General features: G+C 39.7%; 1 protein-coding gene across 1 annotated transcript in view; it reads left to right on the forward strand.

Moving 5' to 3' along the window:
- The first annotated feature begins 824 nt into the window (after nt 1-824).
- lsamp (limbic system associated membrane protein) overlaps nt 825-21,910 on the forward strand; it is a 723,096-nt gene continuing 702,010 nt past the window's right edge. Inside the window, exon 1 of the mRNA XM_061718950.1 lies at nt 825-1,029. Coding sequence (XP_061574934.1) covers nt 966-1,029 — 64 coding nt within the window. The 5' untranslated portion in view covers nt 825-965. The remainder of the gene's footprint in view (nt 1,030-21,910) is intronic.

Here is a 21,910-nt window from a genome sequence, read left to right on the forward strand (position 1 = left end):
GATTAGGTGCAGCCCACCTTGTGATGTCATCTAAAGTGAAAAACACCAGTCAGACAATTTTGCAAATAGGAGGTTATGTTCTTCGGCCCTCGATATGATAGTTTTTATTTGTCATTTTCAGGTCACATGTAACACACAGTGCACTGGGAAACGAAATTTCGTTGCCTCTGGCTCAGAAAAGCAAATAATGATGCAGTTTAAAAATGTCCTAACTCAACTTAACTAAAACATTAACTTAACTTAAAAAGGTGCTTGAGTGCTTAAAAATATGAAAATAAATAGAATATGCAGCTTTACATTAAAAAAAAACAGTTCGGTCATTATAATCCTTTCATTTTTGAGTTCAACAGTCTTATGGCCTGGGGAATGAAGCTGAAAACAAGAACACAAACGTCTTATTATTGGAAAATACTAAGAATGCCTATAGAATGACAAGACAGATTAATTGACGGGGTAAATAACATCTAATTTATAAATTGAACGGTTTGTGGTAACATAATGACGAGTCCAGAACAGACACACACAGCCTTCGGAACAGCACTTTACAAATCTCCCTTTTGCTGAAAAAAAGAGAATTGTAACTCTTATTTTGACAGTGGTGTTTAATGATAATAGTTTCGCCTACATTTGTCAATCCTCAACGCAACTTCAGTTGAAACAGACCCGATTATGACAGAAAGAGAGAGCGCAGAAGCGCACGGAGGCTCGGAGACGCACGGAGACGCAGCTCCCTCTCCGTGTGTCGGATACCGTCGGTAGGGGACGCTGATGACCGCCTGAGAGCAGCAGATGAGCCGGTGACGGAGTCTCCAACTCTGGTGCTCGTCAGACCCCTCTTTCATTCAGACTGGGATTTGTTCCCCTCGTTCGGCTTCACCGTCAGCGCTCTCTATCGTGGAAACTTGCCGGCGGAGACGGAGCTTGGTGTGGAAGAGCGCTGCAGCCCGAGGACAGACAGGACGACCATGTTTTACTTCTGGATACACACAGCCTGGATCACCGGAGTCGCTTTCCTCTTTGGATTTCAAGGCAAGGGATGCTTTCATTGTTTTTTTATTTCATGTATTGACGTTTCCCATTAGAAAAAACGCCGAAGTTGAGTGGAAAGTGACATCTCAGTCGAGTTTTGGAGGTATAGTGCGGTGACTTCTCTCGCTGGAGACACCTAGTGCGCAGCAGTCACGCTGAAACCACGTCCAAAGTGTTTGAGTAAAGTTGGTGATGTGGGTAGGTGTAGGCGTGACAGTACTGATGCTGCAGCTCAGTCTCCTCTCAAAACATACTACAGCTGCTAACAAGTGGACGACAATAGGCTGATGTCTCCACATCACTTTAGAATTAGAGTTTAAAAATGCAAATGTACATGAATGTCTTAATGGTGACTCTAAATATACTGGAAACAGTTCTTCAATCATCCACACTTTTACAGTGATGTATAAGTCAGTTCTCTGTTGTGCTCGTGGGGAGCCTTTAAGTGTGAGGTGAGTGCCACCACGTACTGTACTTGCTTGCAGATGGGGGAACAAAAGAAAAAAATGCAGTGGGGAACAGAGGTGAAGAAGCCTTTGAGAACCAAGCGAGGCAGTGGTGATAGGGAAAAGGGAATTAGATTCATGGTCTTTCCTGCCTGCCTGCCTTTGTAATTACATGTCAGGGGAAAGTAATGATGTTCCCCAGACGCTGAGTGGATGAGATGTGACAGAAATGTTTTAGCACGCAGTTGTGACACAAGATGCTAAGTTTGAATTAAAGAGTTTTTCCGTTGAAGTAGAATTACAGCACTAAATGAATAAGGGTTAGTGCTGGAAGGAGAAGTGACTAGCAGTGAGTCAGATCAGCTTTCGTCTGCTCTGCGTTAAGCAGAACACATGCTGAGGTGTCTGATAAAAGGTGGAGTGCATCCCACACATGGGCTGCCTTTGAATTAATTCTGCACATGTCTAGATTTGCACCATGCTTATTAGTTTAACAGATTGTGGCTGAATCGGACGTGTTGGTGAATGTTTTGTAGATTCATAGCAGGTTTACACAACTTAAAGCAGCACAAATTAGTTGTTTTTCATGTTAAAATATCAGTTTCAGTTCAATTCATGGGAACTAGAGCTTTACTTTCAGCAAAAGTCTCCCATTCTCATTATCGACAAAAAAGCAACTTGTGGCAAAGAGTAACTTTGCTGGTGCTGGTTGTCTCTTGTGGCAACTGCATATTATTTTATGGCGCTGTCCCACATAGACTCAATAATGATAAAACACATTTATAGAGCTATAGTGGACATCATGGTAGATACAAATAAGAGACTCAAAAAAGTAATAACTGAAGAAATAATGAGAGAACAAGAGTCAATTTTGTGAGTTTAGTGAAAGCAATTTAAGCTCCATGTCTGTAGGGGGAGTATGGAGCTAAAAAAAAAATCAAACCTCCTTTGTGCCACCTTAAATGAGATGTACTGTACTTTTGTTTTTATTTAGTTAACAGGTTAACAGGGAAGTCCCGATGAAATGTCTGTGGGATGATTTGTTCAAAACAGCACAGGGATACAGCACAAGCTCGTCTTTCAACAGCTTTGTTCATAACAGCTTGTCCGAGGGCCAGCCATGGCAGCTCCTTTTCCTGGGGAGTGCACGTCTTTTAAACCCTTTTACACAGCTTTGCGCTGCACACTTTGGCAGTACAGTAAATGCAGAATGATGTGAAGCTGGGGGAGGCTGGATATCCTCATTGGGGTCTGTGACATCACAATGCCCAACACAAATACATAAACACACACCCAAATAAATGCTTGTAAACACTTTTTTTCTCCATAACAAGCCCCATTTAGATACATGGTTGATTTATTCATCTTCTTGAAACTGTGGGCGTTCATCTGATATTTGTTTTGCAAAGCGTTTACTGAGTCTCCAGTGCAACTAAATGACAGTGACAAACAGATACTCATATTTGGCCAAAGAGGAATACAGGTATAGGCCAAACTCCTTTTTTATAGCTTTTTTTTTAGGGTATACCGTTAAAGAAAATTGGCTTTGTGTAAAAAAATATAATGATAAAAGAGCTACCGTTAAGATTCCCCTCACCACCTTTCTCTGTTCGTGGCTTGTCTTTTCACTTGTATAATCTTCCCTTCATTAGTTCACACAAAAATCCACCCTCTCCTTTCACTCTGCCAACTTATCACTTCATGATTATCATTTTTTCCTATTTTCCTCCCTGTCCTCCCATCATGCTCGTCTTTGCTCTAGTGTTTTGAAGCTGCTCTTTGTTGGTTTTTTTCGCTCAACATTTGAACCACTTTCCCCAATTCTGCTCATGACAGACAGTAAAATCTATAACTGCTGGCTGAGTCAGTTTCCTCTGAGGGGAGCAGTGATGCCAACCTCCCTGCAGCGCTACTTTACACTTGTCATCTGCTCACACCTCCATTGATTTGCACGTTGACCCTGATTGATGCTGGCTTTCCAAAGCGCACCCAATGAACAAGAGACTAAGAAAAAAAACAACTTTAAATTGCTTCAAAATTGCCGTTTAATGTAAGTTTTTTCAGTCGTTTTTAAGTGTGTAATCACCTCAGCTGCTGTATTCTGTTAACAATTATTTATATTGACTTGAGCATCAACTTTATTCACCCATGTGCATCACTGTTCCGCTTACGTTCTATCTAACAAGGCCACCTGCTTAAGCATGAATTATATTTTATCATCATTATCGTTTTTGGTTTCTCATTAATTCCCTCCACTGAGTTGAGAAAGTAATCCCCCCCCAAAAAAAAATTAAATTAGGACCAGTTATTTTATTTATTTTTTTGCGCTGTAAGTCATTAAGATCCACACAATTTACCTAGAAATTAAAGAAAAAAAAATTGTATCAGCACATCTCTAATACAAGTCTTTCCTTTTGCATCGGAGGACTTCATGCTTCATATCGGGAAATTAATCTGAGCACCGTGGCCTCCAGTTTTTCTCACTGCTATTGATTTTCAGTCAGAGTAATTGTGAAAGTTTCAGGCTCTACTTTATTTCCATTCTCAGAGGCAGAAATAGTTATTTTAATTCAAGAGGCCAGGCTCTTTTTTACATGATATCCCACATTTCTTTTCCAACTCATTAAGTTTCAAAGATAAATTGGTCTTGACCATGTTGGTCAGTTCTGTTTTAAATTGTCTGAAAATAGACATTATCTTCTAGGCTTAATTATTGTGAAAATGTGGATGTGGGTTAAAGGGGGAGGTGGGGGGCTGTCTGTGGGTGCCTTGCGGATTGGCCGAGCTCTTTCCTTTAATTTTGTTTTTGTCTGATGTTTCTGGGCATGTCACACTTTTTTTGACATTTTACCAGCAGAATTTTTGCCAGCATTTACTGAAATGGTGAAAACCTTTATTTAAGAAATGCATCACTTGCTTCTATCTCACAGTGCTTAAGTCATGTTTTACTCTGCAAGGCACCTGTAAAATGTAAAATATTACCGTACCCATTAGAGGGCTATCAGTACAAATTATGCCAGATCATAATGACTTTAAACCCTCAGTTTTGCTCAGCTCATTATTCTTCTACTTCTTACAGTGACAGTTTATGATGTCCTGAAGTAATATATACTTTATTAAGTAGTTCTTGATGTCATTGTGATGGCCTACAGGTCTGCGTGGAGTAGCTCATAGAATAAATGCTTTGTGAAACAGGGGATTTTTACAGATATTTTTCAGGGCTTTTTAGCCCCTCATTTTGAAAGAGGGAATAAAGGCAGGAATACAAAAGTGAGAGAGAAGGAGAGTTGCAGTAAATGATCCAGGAGAACTCTGAACTCCATACGCGAGGCGCATGCTTTTTGATATTTTGCAGTCGGTAAATTCAGACTACAGTAAACCCAGCAGACAACAAATCCCGTTAGCCAATGATAACCCTTTGCTGGACCTGAATATTTGATTATCGAGATATTTGTTTTCTAGGTGGACATTCAGTTTTCATTCCGAATATCCTTTTTCTTTTCTTTCACATGCAGCAAACAACAAAATACTTTCAGTCACTGGTGGCCATAAATGTCACTTGCAGTAAGGCTTCAGTTCACTTTAGCTGTTAAAGGGAAGACAACATGCTTAACACCTCAGCAGTATGTCAGGTCTTTAGACTGAGATATTACAGGACAAAGGCAGCCATAAAAATAAAACAAACCCTGAATGTTGGAAGAAGGGTTGTATTTAACTATGGTGGTATGAATGAGCAGCTACCTGCAGGCACACATAGCTAATGTCACTGCAGTTCCCAGGATGAATGTGGTTTTATTTGCAGTAAAGAGTGATGTTGTACATGACAGACACTTGCCATAGCTGTAACTGGTTGGAATAGTATATGAATATATATAAAAATGCATGCAAGTGTTTTTTTTTTACTTCAGGATATGTCCTGTAGTTGACTGTGTATCATGCTGAGGAGGCTGCTATCCTGTCCTCTCAATGGCAGTAATCCTCCTGGTAGCGGCTACTGCCACCTAGGCCTCTCTTTCGCTGCCTGTCAGCATCAGTCGCCCTTGTGAGGTGGACCTGCCTGTGATCAATCCCAGCTACCCCACTGTCTTAGACCCACCACCCCCCCAGCTGCCACCTCCATCCCCTACCAATGGTCAGCTCCGAGTGCTAGAGGCCAACCCTCATCACTGACTCATTTTGTGTATCTGACAAGAACAAAGTAATGTAGCAACAATAATTGAAATTAAAAATTCCATCTGCCTCACATTGGCTATTTAGGTTGAGGTGTGGGGTATTACACTTTGTACTTTGTACTTGTGAGCTCACATTTAATGTTTTCCTACACTTAGCGTAAATTGCATTTTGTCGCTTTCCGCCAACATCAAAGTTACTCTGATAAACTGATGTAATTTGTCTTTGCTCTACCTCTCGTCTTTGTGCTCATTTCCCTGAGCTGTGTCGTATATCAGTCTGTCTTTTGGTGGCTCCTTTTTCTACTTAATTTATTTTTAATTATCAACAGTGCGCCTTGAAAAAAGTCTTATTGTTCCTGATATCTGCATCGTTCTGTACGTTCTATCGTTGGTATAATTTTGCTCAGTATTTTGAACTATTTTAAGCATGTTTGATCATTTTTGAGCCCAATATCTTCCTATTCTTTACTTTTGGATCTCTTTTCGCTTAAATGCCTGTCACATGATCTTACCTGCTCTGTACTCATGTCCTGCTTTCTTTCTTTTTCAGAAACAGTTGTAAAGGCCATTGTTTTATGATCTAGAAATAGATCACAAGAACATGTTGCATTTACTATTTTAAATAACTGCTTACTGTCCAGTGGTGAGATTAACATTTCTAAGTTTAGCGTTTGTTTAATTCCCTTTTGTTCTGCAACAACACAGCTCTAGTGAGGGCATTTGTTGTATCTTTGGACATGATGTATCGTTCTTTGGATTGTCTTGATATTTACTGGGCTGTTTTTCATTAAAACAGTAATTTAAAAAACAAACTATCAAAAAAAACTTTTTATACCTGATTTGGATGTTGTGCTCTCTGTTGGTATTTCTGGAACTTTTCAACATCTGTTATGATGAGTTAGCCCAAAAATGGGAAAGTTGTCTAATATAGCAGAAGCTAAATGAGCTAAGTGGAGGCAGCAAGGATGCTGTGAAGTGGAGAAATATGGTCAGAATAAGCCATTTCTTTGCTCAACTGACATTGATAACGGGAGATCACAAACATGTAATGGAACAGCTTGCAACCTTGATGAACAATCGTAACTATCAAAAATCAAAAGCTATGTGTGTCACCAAGACATGGCTGTTGGAACATATTATGGTTACCAGTGCCTCTATAGCAGGTATTCAGATTATACAGGGAGACACACTGAAAATACGCAGGAAGACAAAAATGGATGGATTGTAATCCTTACTAATTGCAGTCAAATGATTTTAAACTATGTGTAAAAAGAATGAGACAAACCTTCTGTGATGTCACATACAGGTTTTCTAAATAGTGGGCTTTTTGAAGCCCTTGTTGACACCATATTGGCAGGAACTGTGTGCCCAGCTCTGGTATAGGATTGGGTGGAGTTTCAGATGTCATTTTAGTAGTGGCATCTCAGATTGGGACCGCTGGAACTCTACCAGAGTTACTGCGCTCATTTAGCTGCTAGTTAAGTTGCCAAGGTGAGCCGTGGTTGGTTAGCTGGACCATCCGGGGACAAAGGTTGCTCAGCCAGAAAGAGAAGAGCTCCAGAGGAAAGACAAGCTACTTGTCATCCTATATATTTCAGGTGTGTCAGAGAAAAACTCCAGAGAACCTTCAACACACAACATTCTGGAGAATCCTCAATACACACAACAATCCGGTTCATTTCAAAACCAGCACCATACTGAAACAGAAACTGGGCCATCCTAAGGACAAAACACTGAGAGAGAAGCAGAGCAGTGTGGTTTATGCCATCTAGTGCAGTGAAGAATGCTCTGATCTGTGCACTGTAGAAACCTAACAGCAGCTCCACAAAAAGATGGCACAGCACAGGAGAGCCACCTCATCAAGATTCAGCAGTTCCCCTTCATCTAAGAGATAGTGGACACTGCTTTAAAGGCGAAGTGATTCAAAATGCTTTAGAAGACATTAAAACATAAATAAAAAGCATGATTTAAAATTCAAACAAAAAAGAGAGAAATACAAACAATAGATACAATCAGTAGTTAAAATATGATTACGTTTTGGAACTGCAGATTTAGAGGTTTATTCAAAGGCAAATGAAAATAGTTGTGTCTTCAACCTGGACATTGGTGTTTAAGCTGATCTGAGGCTTTCTGTGAATTTGTTCCAGACATGTGGGGCATAGAAGCTGAATGCAGCTCCTCCAATGTTTAGTTCTGACCCTGGGAACTGATAAAAAAAACTGGATCCAGGTGACCTGATGGGTCTGGAAGGTTTATACTGGGTCAGGAGGTCACTGATGTATTTTGGTCCTAAACAATTCAGAGTTTTAAAGACCAGCATCAGAACTTTAAAGTCTATCCTTTGACAGACAGGCAGCCAGTGTAAAGACCTCAGAGTTGGACTGATGTTGTCCTCTTTTTTGGTCTTGGAGAGGACTCGAGCAGCAGAGTTCTGAATGAGCTGCAGTTGTCTAACTCACTTTTTAGGTCGACCTGTAAAGATGCTGTTACAATAATCAAGCCTACCAGGTCCTGGTGAGACATCAGATCTTTTAACCTTGATATATTCTTAAAATGATAGTAAGCTGAGTTTGTTTTTCCTATATTGTGTTTTTCCAAATGTAGGTCTGAATCCATCACTAGACCCAGATTTCTGGCCTGGTTGGTAGTTTTTAGGTGTATAGATTGGAGGTCTATGGTGACCTGGGATCATTTCTCTTTGGCTCCAAAGACAATTACCTCAGTTTGCATTTACCAAGAGCCTGTACAGGGTCTTGGTTTCCCGGTGGCTTTGTAATATATATCTGCATGTCATCTGCATAGCTATGGTAGTTTATGTTGTTGTTTTTATAATCTGTGCCAGTGGGAGCATGTAGATGTTAAACAGAAGTGGTCCCAGGATGGAACCTCGGGGAATTCCACATGTAATTCTTGTCTGTACCTATTGACACAAAGTACTTCCTGTAAGTATGTTTTGAACCAGTTTAGTACAGTTCCGGAAAGACCCGCCCAGTTCTCCAGTTGTTTGATTAATATATTGTGGTCAACTGTATGAAATGCAGCACTGAGATCCAGTAAGACTAAGACAGATTTTTCCACCGTCTGTATTCATACATATGTCATTAAACACTTTTGTCACAGCAGTCTCATTGATGTGGTGCTGTCTAAAACCTGACTGGAAGGCATCATAAGAGTTATTTCGTGTTAGGAAGTTATTTAGCTGTTGAAAAACTGCTTTTTCAATGATCTTATTTAAAAATGGTAGATTGAGATCGGGTTGTAGATGTTCCCTTGTGTCTTGTCAAGATTATCAATTATTTGCATTTTTTTTGTTTTTTTTTTTGGTTTAATTACAGCTGTTTGTAGTGGCTCTGGAAACACACCTGACATTAAGGACAAGTTCACAATTAGTAACAAGTCTAACTCCAAAGTCTTTGAGACCTTTTTGAAAAAACCTGTTGGCAGAATATCTAAATAGGAAGAGGAGTATGGAGCCAAATCAAGGCCAAAAGTTTTGCTAATTTGAAAATAGAATTTGAACCTGAAAATTCTTTTTTACAGTTTCAATTTTATTTTTTTCAGTATCAGATCTTTTTTTCAGTTTCAAATCTTTTTATTTCAGTTTCAAATCTTTTTTTCGGTTTCAAATCTTTTTTTTTTCAGTTTCACGTCTTTTTTTTTCAGTTTCACGTCTTTTTTTTCAGATTCAAATTTTTTTTTCAGGTTCAGACTTTTGGCCCCGATCTGGCGTGGGGGGCGTGGCATCATGAGTGACAGCAGAACAGAGAAGGCGGGGGACGTTACTCAGTCCTGTTGCCTTCAGGAAACGTAGGTTGCAGAAGTTATCAGTAGAAGTATGATTCAACACTGTATACACCATATTCACGTGATTGGCAGTGGAAAAAACGGATACTAGTGACACATTTCTGTTTAAAAAGCTGTTTTAGACCGTACTTGGTAGTATGTGGAAGTGGGAAATGTCAAACTTTAAAGTGTGGCTGTTGAACTGTACAGTCTGGCATAGTTTATTGCTTTTATACTGCGATTGGTGCCAAGTACGGTCTAAAACAGCTTTTTAAACAGAAATGTGTCACTAATATCAGTTTTTACCACTGCCAGTCACGTGAATGTGGTGTACAGTGTTGAATCATACTTCTACTGATAACTTCTGCAACCTACGTTTCCTGAAGGCAACATGACTGAGGAACGTCCCCCGCCTTCTCTGTTATGCTGTCACTCATGATGCCACGCCCCTCTGAGTTGATGCCACGCCCCCCACGCCAGATCCGGGCCAAAAGTCTGAACCTGAAAAAAAAATTTGAATCTGAAAAAAAAAGAAGTGAAACTGAAAAAAAAGACGTGAAACTGAAAAAAAAAGATTTGAAACTGAAAAAAAGATTTGAAACTGAAATAAAAAGATTTGAAACTGAAAAAAAGATCTGATACTGAAAAAAATAAAATTGAAACTGTAAAAAAGAATTTTCAGGTTAAAATTTTATTTTCAAATTAGCAAAACTTTTGGCCTTGATTTGGCTCCATAGAGGAGTAGTTCAGCTGACGTAAGGTGTCCTCCAGGTCTTTGCTGTTAATGAGTTGAAACTATGTCATGGTGTTTAAACTGGTTTTCGGTGGACACGGTACATATGCTGCTGATATGCTGAAAAGTCATTGGAGGCCACAGTGGAATGACGTTCAGCTGTCACTGACACAGGAAGGTCTGTTAGCGTGTCAACTGTAATAAATAAGGCCAAAGCATTATGACTGTTTTTGTTGATGATGTCAGGGAAGGACTTTCTTGCATTCCTGAGTTGTAAATTATAATAGTGAAGTTTCTCTTTGTAGATATCATAGTGAACCTGGGCATTTGTTTTTCTTCATCTGCGCTCAGCTTCTTTCCCCATTTTTCACCAGTGTGGAATTTCGTTGTCGAGACTTCTTCTCTCCAGAGATAACCTTCACCCTAATGGGAGCAATAGTATCCATAACAGGTGTTAGAGAGAAGACCTGGTTAAAGTAATGGCTACTATTTTCAGGTATACACCATTTTGAGATCACTGCTGTTTAGACATTTGTGTGCACAGAAATTGTAGTCTCAAAGAAAATGGGAATGTATTGGTACCAGTACCAGTTTTAGGTCATCAGCCAAGTACCGGATCGTTTCTAAAGCCCTTTCTTGTCCTTTTTACATTAACTGACGCAGGCTTACGTGTCGCTGCCCCACGAATCACTTGCCTCCAAGGTTTGTCTTAACCACTGGTCAAGTCTAGTGTAAACAGAACCAATGCAGGGTGGCGGGTCGTGGTAGGGATTTGTTGATAACGTAACCTGAGTACAACCCACCAGGGGACTTTTTTTAATTTATTTTTTAATTTTATAAAGTAAAGACACAGCTGACAAGAGTTACAACAGCAGCAGGAGGTCACAGGTAGGGCCTATATTTACAAGATGAGTAACTGGGGAGACAAGGAGATCCGCAAGCTTCTCAGCCTCAGAGCCTAGGACGCCATAAACCGGTCGTTACTATGTCCGGTACCACAAAGGATGGTCCATTGTTTGAACAACTGCCCACAAAATTGAAAATAAGCAAAACGGAGTCAACAAAATGTTAAGTACTCTAACTGTAGTAGTTTAAGTTAAAAGATAAACAGTGTTTTTGAATTCAGTTAAATCATATGGGAAAATCCATACAGACTAGACCTTAGTGAACAAAAGGAAACAAACTAAACTAAAAAACATGTGAAACATGTTATCATCTGTACAATACTTAGCTGCTAAACCAAGCCAACTCTGTCCACAAATGCCCTTTTTAAAAGGAAATAAATAAAAACAGTATGCTTTCTATAGTACTGGCTTTTTTATTTGTATTTACAGTAATCAGTGCACTAAGTGCAGTGCTTTATTTATCAAATCTCTAAAGGCATTGTAAACACATGTTGTTATCATGATGGAAAATGTAAATTATTGGCGTTATGACATAATTTGAGCTAGTTTTTCAGCACAAGGGTGGCAGTGCTGCAGCTCTAAACGAACACTTGTCTGTATGTTGGTTTCTGCTCTTTAGTCAATGAAAATCAGAGGTGAGACTGTATTATAGGATTACAGGATTAATGCTTTTTGCCCTGCTTAAGTGTTCACCCAATGAATACCACATTCACATATCCAGTTTCTATTAATCCTTCATTGAAACAGGTAATCCTGTGGAAGAAAACAGTTCTCATGCTGGTTAATTCTCACTTTCTTTGGGTGAAAAGTCTATCTCAGTTTTTTTTGCAAATCAGTGCCTTTAGATATTCACCCACAGGACTGAAGCCAAAAGTATGTTAATGGTAACATAAATATGGCTTAGTTACCAATGCTGATTGAATAGATGGATATTATGTAGCATCATACTGATGGGGGTATGATGATTTAATGATTAAGGAGATGTAGTGGGAAAATCTTTCAAAGTGTAAATAAATTGGTCATGCGCGCATGAAGAGAGCTGTGTGTAAATTGCTGCTAATTCTGCTAACAGTGTAGTGATCAAAGCCAAATGGGTTGATTACTGTCACTTGGATTTTTTGTCATTTTTTTTGTTAAAACATGCCTTATTTTATTTGGAGTGCTCTTTCAGTGGTACCAGACAGATGGACAGATATTTTGCTGCAGCTCAGTCTGGAGAAGAAGTGCCATTGTTAGGCCACAGTTTAAAGGAGAAATGTCTGGAGAAAAGCTTTAGCTTTCAGCCGAGATTTCAACGACATGGCTACAGTACGGAAAACTCTATTTTGTAACTGGAAAGGGGAATGGAGGAAAAAAGTCAGGCTGTGTGTCAGCAGAGAGGACAGGATCATAGACTGTACCAGAGATGAGTGAAAGGCTGGAACTTAAAGATGTCTTTTATACTCTGCCTACATCCAAGATGAGCGTTTCATCTCCAATGATTGATGCTGTCATGCAGCTTAATAGTGTCTGGCTGCTGAATAACACATGCATTTGCTCACATACTTATATAAAAGAAAGAAGAGCAATGAAAGCAGTGTGGTTGAGGGTTTATTAAGCCTTATGATCAGATACGAATCAATTAAAAGTGAATATAGAATCTGATACTCATTTGTAGCAGTTCTGTTGAGACACTTCTGTTGAGACCCTTTTACATGCACTACTGCATTAGTCCAGGCATGCTGCCCCTCTCAAACTATAGCTGAACACATGAACAATAATTGACAACTATGCAAATGACTCAATATTGCTTCTTTAAAGGAAGGGTTTTATTTTATTAGGGTTTTATTTTATTTTTTTTTATTATTTTGCCTTAGTGATTGGAAAAATAAAGAGTTAGGATCATGCAACACCAGAAGCAGTGAGACTATACTCTGCGCCCTGAAAGCCATTGATTTAGATGGCAGCATGTAGCTTGGCAGGCTTGTGAGTATTAGTGGTTAAAGTTTAACGCTGCAGCCTTTTTTAACAATGCAGCCAATAGGTATGAGACATCCATCTGGGCACTGGAGGCAAGAAGGAGAAAAAAACTTGGTATTTTGCATATGTGTATGTGTGTACATGTGCTGGAGGGTATGACACGGATGAAGTGATCCCTCCTGTCCACACAGGACCACTGAGAGTGCAGCTCAGTTCAGCTGTTCATGCAACACATATTGGGATATTTAGGAAGCTCCTTTTCTTCTCACTGACAGTGCAGCAAAAGATGCTTCCTTGCTGGCAATATAAACACTGCATACAAACCAAGATGTCACTGCCTAATAACCTTGACTCAAACAGTTGATTAGCTTTTGCTTTGCCATTAGGGATATTCAAGCACTAGGGATCAAGCTTTCATCAAGGGGATATTCAAGGACTATCACCTTCTGCAAAACGCATGTTTCACATTCTTTTGTGATCACATCTTATTAATCAAAATACTCTTCTATTGTGCTGCAAAAACCCCATATCTTTTTTCCAATGCCAAAAGTTATTTTATAGGTAGGACCAGAATTGTTTAGACAATGCCTTTTCTGCGCTTCCATCAGTGGGTTTGAACTAAAATGAGATGTTCTCAATGTGTTGACTCAATTTTAATTGAAAGGTGTCACTAAAATATTGCTGTTCCCATCTAGGAACTGTAGACATTTTCAACAAGCACATCCAAGTTCAGTGCCTCAGAAGTATTTGGGCAATTGATTGATATGAAGTGAATTGGCAAGATGCAGTCCATTCCCTTGTTACTTCAAGACAAATGAGCCAGATAAAAGGTCTGGAGCTGATATCAGGTGCTGAATTGTTATTTGGCAGCTGTTTGACTGGAGCTACTAATACAGTGTTAAAGGAGATCAGTCATGGAGAAAGCCGTTGAAAAATCAACATACAGATAATAAAATTGTTAGGTGTGGTCAAGTGTTTCGTACATTCTCAAAAAGAAAGAAAGTGCGGGTGAGCTCAACAACAAAAACAGTCCTGGAAGACCACAGAAGACAACAGAAGTGCGTGCGTGCGTGCGTGCGTGCGTGCGTGCGTGCGTGCGTGCGTGCGTGCGTGCGTGCGTGCGTGCGTGCGTGCGTGCGTGCGTGAATCTGTAACATATCTCAGAATTACAGAGCACTGCTCATGGGACGTAATGTCCTGGGTTGTATCTATCTGCACAGAAAATATCACACTTTCAGCAACCTCTTTTGCAATGGTCTCCTGAATTAGCCACTTCACTGTAGAAATGACAGTGTTCACAGTGGTTTTGGATAAAAATGTTACTGCAGCACCGCGACCCCTAGCCTGTGACTGGTGCATCATTTTACTTTTTTCTATGCACTCAGTGAGATGTTCCTTCAGACATACATCATATTTCCCAAGTAGAATGATGAGCTCTAGAAAGTTGCCGTGGTCAATGTTGTCGTCATCTAGAGTGTACGCTGCCTCAGATTGCTGTCCTCTGTAGCTCAGTCCTCTCTTTCCTATGAACTTCACCACATCTACTACTCGTTCCAACACCTGCCGTCTCTTCCTCACTTGATCTCTGTGAGCCACAATTTGGGGACCATGTAGCAGGCTGGCTATATCTGATTTAGATGCCATCAAAAAATATGCCTCAGCACTACCTTTGTGCATGTTGCTCCTTTCATGTTCCTCAACTCTTTGACTGATATGGTTCCAGTCCTGCATTCCACTTATGAAGGGATTGGTTACAGTTGGTTTGGCAAATGCTAAACATACTGCACAATACAGGGTATGGTTCTCTTCACAGTATGTAAGCCATTTTCTGTCTGTGCCATCTTTGTGTTTAAACACTCTCTGTAATGTCAGGTATTTTGTCTTCTTCTGAGGGTGGTATGAAAAAAAAACCTCTAGGCTGTGACTGTCTGACTTGGGTGCTTAAAGTAATTTAAGGTTGAGCTGGAGTGGGTGTCATCCTCTGCTCTCGGTCTACGCTCAACCTGAATAAACAAATGATGGAATTATTATTTCATTTCATTTTTTTGCATTGTACTGAGAAACACAAACTGGGTATAGATAAAAATGTAGCAACCTGAATAACATTTCCTAACATCAGCCCTAGCAAGTAACTCTCTTTCTTCCTCTCTCATATTCCATACTTACTTGCCCTGTCTGTGGAACCAGCTCATCTCTTTGTCCCTCATCATCACAGGTGGCCCTATGACGCTGCACAGCTGTCCGACTCATTTCTTGACTCTGAACTGCTCCAGTGGTGGTGGTGGTGGTGGTGGTGCTGCTGCTGCTGGCTGTGCTGCTGCTGCTGCTGCTGCTGCTGCTGCTGCTGCTGCTGCTGCTGCTGCTGCTGCTGCTGCTGCTGCTGCTGCTGCTGCTGCTGCTGCTGCTGCTGCTGCTGCTGGGTGTGCTTGTGCTGCTGCTGCTGCTGCTGCTGCTGCTGCTGCTGCTGGGTGTGCTTGTGCTGAACAGTTCTGTTAATTTGCGTCATTTAGCGCCTTCAATTTTGAGATGTCGCATTTTTTTGTCCATCGCCTTCTCAGCCCCACCCTTTTTTTTCCGTTTCTTACCGGCGTTATCCATATTTCCTTTACTGCTGCTACCGTAGACTATTACTTCTGCCATTCCTTCTTCTTCTTCTTCTTCTCCTGGCACGGCCGCGGCAGCATCCAACTTAAAGATGCATTGCTGCCACCTACCGTACCGGAGTGTGAAACAGTAGATTAGCGGGGGGAAAAAACAGACTGCGTGGTGTGTGCATTGGAGTACTGGCCGTTCTGTCATTCTCCAGTTTCACACAGATGGCCAGTCTGCCCCTGGCAGTAGCACACATATCTGAAGGGCTGGTTCTGGAATTTGTCAGTGGGGTAGATTCTGTGGCTGTCATCAGCTCTTCTGCATCATCAAGGTCTACTCTGCTTGAATTGGGGGAATGTCCTTCACTTTGCCAACATCTGTGTTACACACAGGGGTATGGATTGATGTGAACATGTAACAGCATTTGGTTGTGTTGTTGCAAAAACATAGTGTGTGTGTGTTGCAAAAACATTGTGTGTGTGTGTGTGTGTGTGTGTGTGTGTGTGTGTGTGTGTGTGTGTGTGTGTGTGTGTGTGTGTGTGTGTGTGTGTGTGTGTGTGTGTGTGTGTGTGTGTGTGTGTGTGTGTGTGTGTGTGTGTGTGTGTGTGTGTGTGTGTGTGTGTGTGTGTGTGTGTGTGTGTGTGTGTGTGTGTGTGTGTGTGTGTGTGTGTGTGTGTGTGTGTGTGTGTGTGTGTGTGTGTGTGTGTGTGTGTGAGTGATAGTGACCCAAAAAGCCAAGGCTTTCTCAGTGAAATCCTTGAATAAAACAAATAATTGAGATATACAAAATCCTGTTTCACTTAGGTTAGGTTCACGAGATGCTGCTTCAGGTCATGCAACACAACATCGAAAAATACTATACTTTGACAACCATATAAACTCACAGGCAAAAAAAAACAACGTTTCAGATCTTGTTCCAGTAGTATTACACTGTTAGTTAAGGTGCTTCCAAATGATTTTGGACACAACAACAAATGAGTGACATTTTAGATATGAATCTGCCACTCCTCCCTCTCTGCTCCATCGTCTTTCCTGTAGCCCCACCCTCCAACACAGTTTTGAATAAGAATGAGGGATGAAAAAAACACCATCTCAGCCATACTTCCACAACTGCAAATTTAAAAGACCCATGTATGCAGAGCAATTATTTCACTTTTTTTTTTTAAATAAAAAAGAATCTTAAAAAATATGCTCTGTTAGAAATCATACATTTATTTCACCTGTCTGGGTGGTGATGTACTGCAAGATTTAAAAAAGTAAAGATTTCTCAGTTGTATGCACTGGATTTGACAAAGATTTGAATTTAATCTAAAAGCTACATTGAGCTAATCCACACTAAAACCTTTATAAAATCTATGTGCTTTAAGCTATTCTCATGTAAATTGGTACAGTTGTAGTCAAGGAGTTGCTGAATCCAGGCAGTGGTATCTTTATAATTATATGAATTGCTATCATGGTGTTTTCCACTGTGCAAACAAAAAAAGAATTAGACGATAATAAAAATGTAATATTTTTTATTTGGTTTATCACAATTTTCTCAGGCATGTGAACATTCACAATTTTTCTGACACTGGACATGTATGCTGTGAGGTCTTAGCTATCCATTGAGACCAAGATTATGCATGATTTTCCTTTGAATTATCAGATATCGATTCATGAAGTCCCCAAATCGATTATTTAATGTCTTTTCTACTGTGTGTAATGCAGCCTGCAGTTTAATGCCAGGTAGTCTCACGTGAGTAGCAATATCACGAGATCTTGTGACTAGGTAAAGAGCGTTGTTCGACATCATGGCGGGAACACTGAAGGTACCACCAACAAAGTTGAAAGCAGATGTTTGGATGCATTTTGGATGCATTTTGGATGCATTTTGCCTTTAACCCTCTGTCTGAACTGCTCAATTTTATTTCTAGTCTTTTTAAAACCCTGTTCTCAAAGACAAGTCCACTTTGAATTGTCATTCAGCAGCAGCTGCAATTTTTTCACATTAATATTGCTACTGTAATCAGTAATAAGGCCCCTCACCAAATATTACATGGCAATGTAGACAAGTGGAGGGAGGAAGAGGAAGCAGAAAACCTAGACTGCAAATGAGGCGTTTTTTGTCAGGTCAGCAACAGGGTCCCGTGGAGAGACACTGTAGTCTTTAAAAAAAAGTTAAAACTGTCAGTAGATCTTACTGTCTCGGAGAGCTCTTTAACACCACATGTGACAACTTTAGTGTTATTTTATTCAGCCAGTCACGGTCCAAAGGTCTTAAATGCTTTCCCATTATATCTTCTCTGAAAAACTAATGAAACGAAATTTCTGTCAGGATCCCCAAAGCAACTCATCATAACTTTGAAGGGCTTTTACTTGCTGTCAGTTCAGTGATTCTCCCGGAGTTCTTAGCTGTGTATTTGGCTTGGCAGACAGGTCGTCTCTGACTTTCATTGCGGACGCTGTGTGCAGCATCAGACCTGCTTGTTGTTTCATTTGAATTGGACCACAGTTGTAATGATGTCTGGAACTACCACTACTGTCTTTGTGTCTCAGCTCATGTAAACAGGGTTTTGTTCACTCTTGGATTTTTTGGGAGGATTTAGCAACACAGGCACACATTGAAAGAGAGGTATGACATAACAGAAGGGAAGCTGAGAAAGTTGGCAGAGAGATGCTGCCTTTTATTCCAAAATGTCCTCTCCACGTCAGCAATTTTGAGGCTTGGCTTAGCTTGGCCACACAGGCTTCATTAAAAAAATAACAATAATAAAAATGAATTCTCTTTACACCTTTTCAAAAATATGTAAACCAGTTAGGGCTGTAATTTCCCAGTCGACTGGTCGATTTATTAGTCGATGCGGCCTGGCTCGACCAAAATTCTGATTGGTCGATTCTTTTTCGATTCTGGGGGGGGGGGGGGGGGGGGTTCAGAGCACATCTCTTTCAAAGGTAACAGTCTATCTTTTTGTTTTTACTATCTTGGATTAGCCCAACCCACTGACGAGAGACGGATAGATTATAAAGTAGAAGGACAAGGTCTGGTGATTTGTTTAACTCTATCATGTCAGAGACATCTGCAGTGTGGCAGAATTTCATAAAGATAGACAATGGAAAAAAAAGTTGAATGCAAACTTTGTAAGCAACAGTTTGGATAACACAGCTCCACATCAAACATGGCATCACCTGGAAACGGTAAGCCAACTTGCCCCGTCCATTTTGACAGTATGAAGATATTTCAATGTTTTAGTCTAATAATTGTTTTGTAACTGAAGGCGCACCCGCCCACAACAATGGCGCCATCCCCCAGATACACCCAGACCACGCTGGATGTTAAGCATCTCACTCCGATCCACCTGTGTACTGTTAACATAACTAGCGTCACCTTCGTGTCTCTCTCTTTTCCTCTCTGTCTCTGTGCGTGCCTGCCTGTTTCTATCTGTGGTGGGGGGGTTTTGTTTTATTAAACATATATTCTGGCATTTATTTGAGCTTCACTAAAATATGGGTTAGCCCCACTGTAATTGAACCAAAAAAAGAATAGTGCTAAATGATGGTGTCTGTCAATTATTAAAACATGACAAAACGATTGTTTTATATAAATAATATTCCTCCTACTAATTTCGAAAGGCTGTTGAGTGTAATTAATTTCAGTGGAATACATCAAAAACGACGTAATATATAAAAAATTGTTGCATTTTAATCAAAATTTGATTTGAGTTTCCCTATTTTTAACAAGGCACATTTTTCACAAATGTACTACCATAAAGTGTAAGCAAAATTATATTAGAAGTTGATGTGTGGGTTTTTTGCTGCTTGAAATTTCTTGAAAATTAATATCCTTTCAAGTTTAAAAAAAAAGCTTGAATTTTTCATATATTGCTTGTAAATGCTTGAAATTGTCACAAGTTCTTTCACACCAAATAACCATGTATTTGAAAAGATTCATTATTTCTTTGATTATTGGATGGATACAATATTTGGAGAGCCTTAAACTATTGTGCTTGGGCTTCATGTGCACCTCTGTGTGATCTGTCAGCTAGTTTTCATGTGTGACCCTTTCAGATGCAGTTGGAAATGACTGACAACAGGCTCATGAGCACTAGCTAAAAAGGAGAAAATATAAATGAAGCGAGGACCAAAACAAGAAGCTGCCTCCTGCAAAATGTCTAAAAAGGACATATATATATATTTCCACAATGGCACAGTTAAGCCTGTTGAGTCACATGAAATATAAATTGTAGCAGACTTATGGACTGTACAATGATGTTTTGTTTACGCTCAGAAGTGGTAAATTAGCACACTGAATGATCAACAGGCACTATGTGTGACATATTGTGGCAGTTATAGATTTCCATGTCAGTAATGACACCTTCATTTATGGAATCTACAGTGAAAATAGTTACTGTTACATCACAGTGAGTTAGTAATTTACTGCTCTTCCACATTTGAGCAGACATTAGCCCAGTGCATGTGATCAAAGAAAAACAGAAATTGTTACTTTATTTAGGTTAGTTCTATAAACTGCAGGCTTCTTGAGTTATAACTTATGACACTGTTTATTTGGAACACCCATGAGTTTGACTGATATAGTAGTCGTGCCAAGGTAGATAGCCCCGATAGTAATTGTGACCTCATGAAAGAGACTGCACACTATATTCACACTTCAACGCTTTAATTTACAGTAACCTGGCTCAATAGGAAAAAAAACCCAGCAAAATTGACATTTTCATAAATTTTACTTCAGGATCATGAGAAAAAACAAACAAACAAAAAAGATCATAATCATCATAACAATGTTAATACAGTGTACTTTTATAGCACTTTTTTGTTACCAGACTGGACATAGAGTCATGCACGAGACTGGATGCTAAACAGTCCACCCACAGCAGCAAACAGACTATTTATACATTCTTTTTTTTTCTTCTTTTTTTTTAAGCATCAACCCATTTCCAAATGGCTTTTATATACGACTTCCCTTGTCTCAGGGTAAAAATGTGCAACAAATGTGCAACTTTAACACTATAAATTACAGTTTTGAGGTAATAAGGAAAGTTTAGTGATTTTCATTGCTGCCAGGTCACAGTCACCTTGCTCTCAGTGTCTGTAGATATAGCCGTTTTGCTCATAACTTTGTATCTCACAGAAAAGTCAAGTTTCTGTTATTTTCTATTATTTTTAATCTTGCAGGAAATCTTGCCTAAAATGCAGATTCTGAAAGCGTGGTTTATTAGCTTTCAAATTATGTCTAACACATGGAAGATTCCATGACGTCCCTATAGGAAAAAAGGTTTTAATAAATGTTGATCTAATGTTTTCGCCTTTTACCACTTTTTGAACTGATTAGGGAGAAATGCAGAGGCAATAGCCTAATACCCCCCCCCCACCCTAAATGGTTGTCAAAAAGAACTGGGAATCCTCCCTAAAGAGATTCCACGAGGTCCCTATAGGAAAAAAGGTTTTAATAAATGTTGATCTAATATTATCGCCTTTTACCACTTTTTGAACTGATTAGGGAGAAATGCAGAGGCAATAACTTGAATTTTGTCAGGCCATTAGCAAGAGATTTATTCATGAATGCTCACATGTTGTATACACATCTACAGTGTTGCCCTGCATTCTTCCAACTTCCAATCCTACAGAAGCTATACCATACCATTTTTATTTATATAGCACGTTAAGGTACTATACTGGACCATATTCCTGTAAGTGAAGTAAATAAAAAGGTTCATAATTTAAAGCATATTAAAAAAAAACATAATTTTCCATCGACATGAAAAAAAAAACATATACATCCATATTCCATATACATGTACACAGAAACTTTGAAAATATACATCCGTGAAGTGCTGATAACTCTTGATCTGCGGGAACTTTGGGAAGTAAGGACTCAGGTGCGATTGCCAGTCGAAGGTTTTGACCATCACCCTGCCATCTGCTGTTCCAACCAGCTGTGGGATGTTGAGGCGACTCTCGGGGGAGCTGTTTTCCACTGCCTGTTATTAGCAAGCACCACAATGGAAATAAGTGACTTTTCATGCATATCCTTGATGTTTTAGAAATAGGTTTTTACAATAGAGAACATAGATGATGATGGTAATGACTGCCAAATTGTTTATTCTGGTCTTCACGAACAGCTGATTTGAGCAGTCCAAACCCCCAGCTGGGGGGGAAATTTGGTATGGCTAGCAATAAGGAAGTAAATACTCAGCGTGGAGTCAAGCTTGTGTCCAACCAGATCATAACATTTTTTTTGTTTTGTCCACTGCAGTTGTCACAATGAAGATCCACGTCTGTTTCTCCAATATCAAA

This window comes from Cololabis saira, chromosome 4 (assembly GCF_033807715.1).
Source record: "Cololabis saira isolate AMF1-May2022 chromosome 4, fColSai1.1, whole genome shotgun sequence".
NCBI classification, from domain to species: domain Eukaryota; kingdom Metazoa; phylum Chordata; class Actinopteri; order Beloniformes; family Belonidae; genus Cololabis; species Cololabis saira.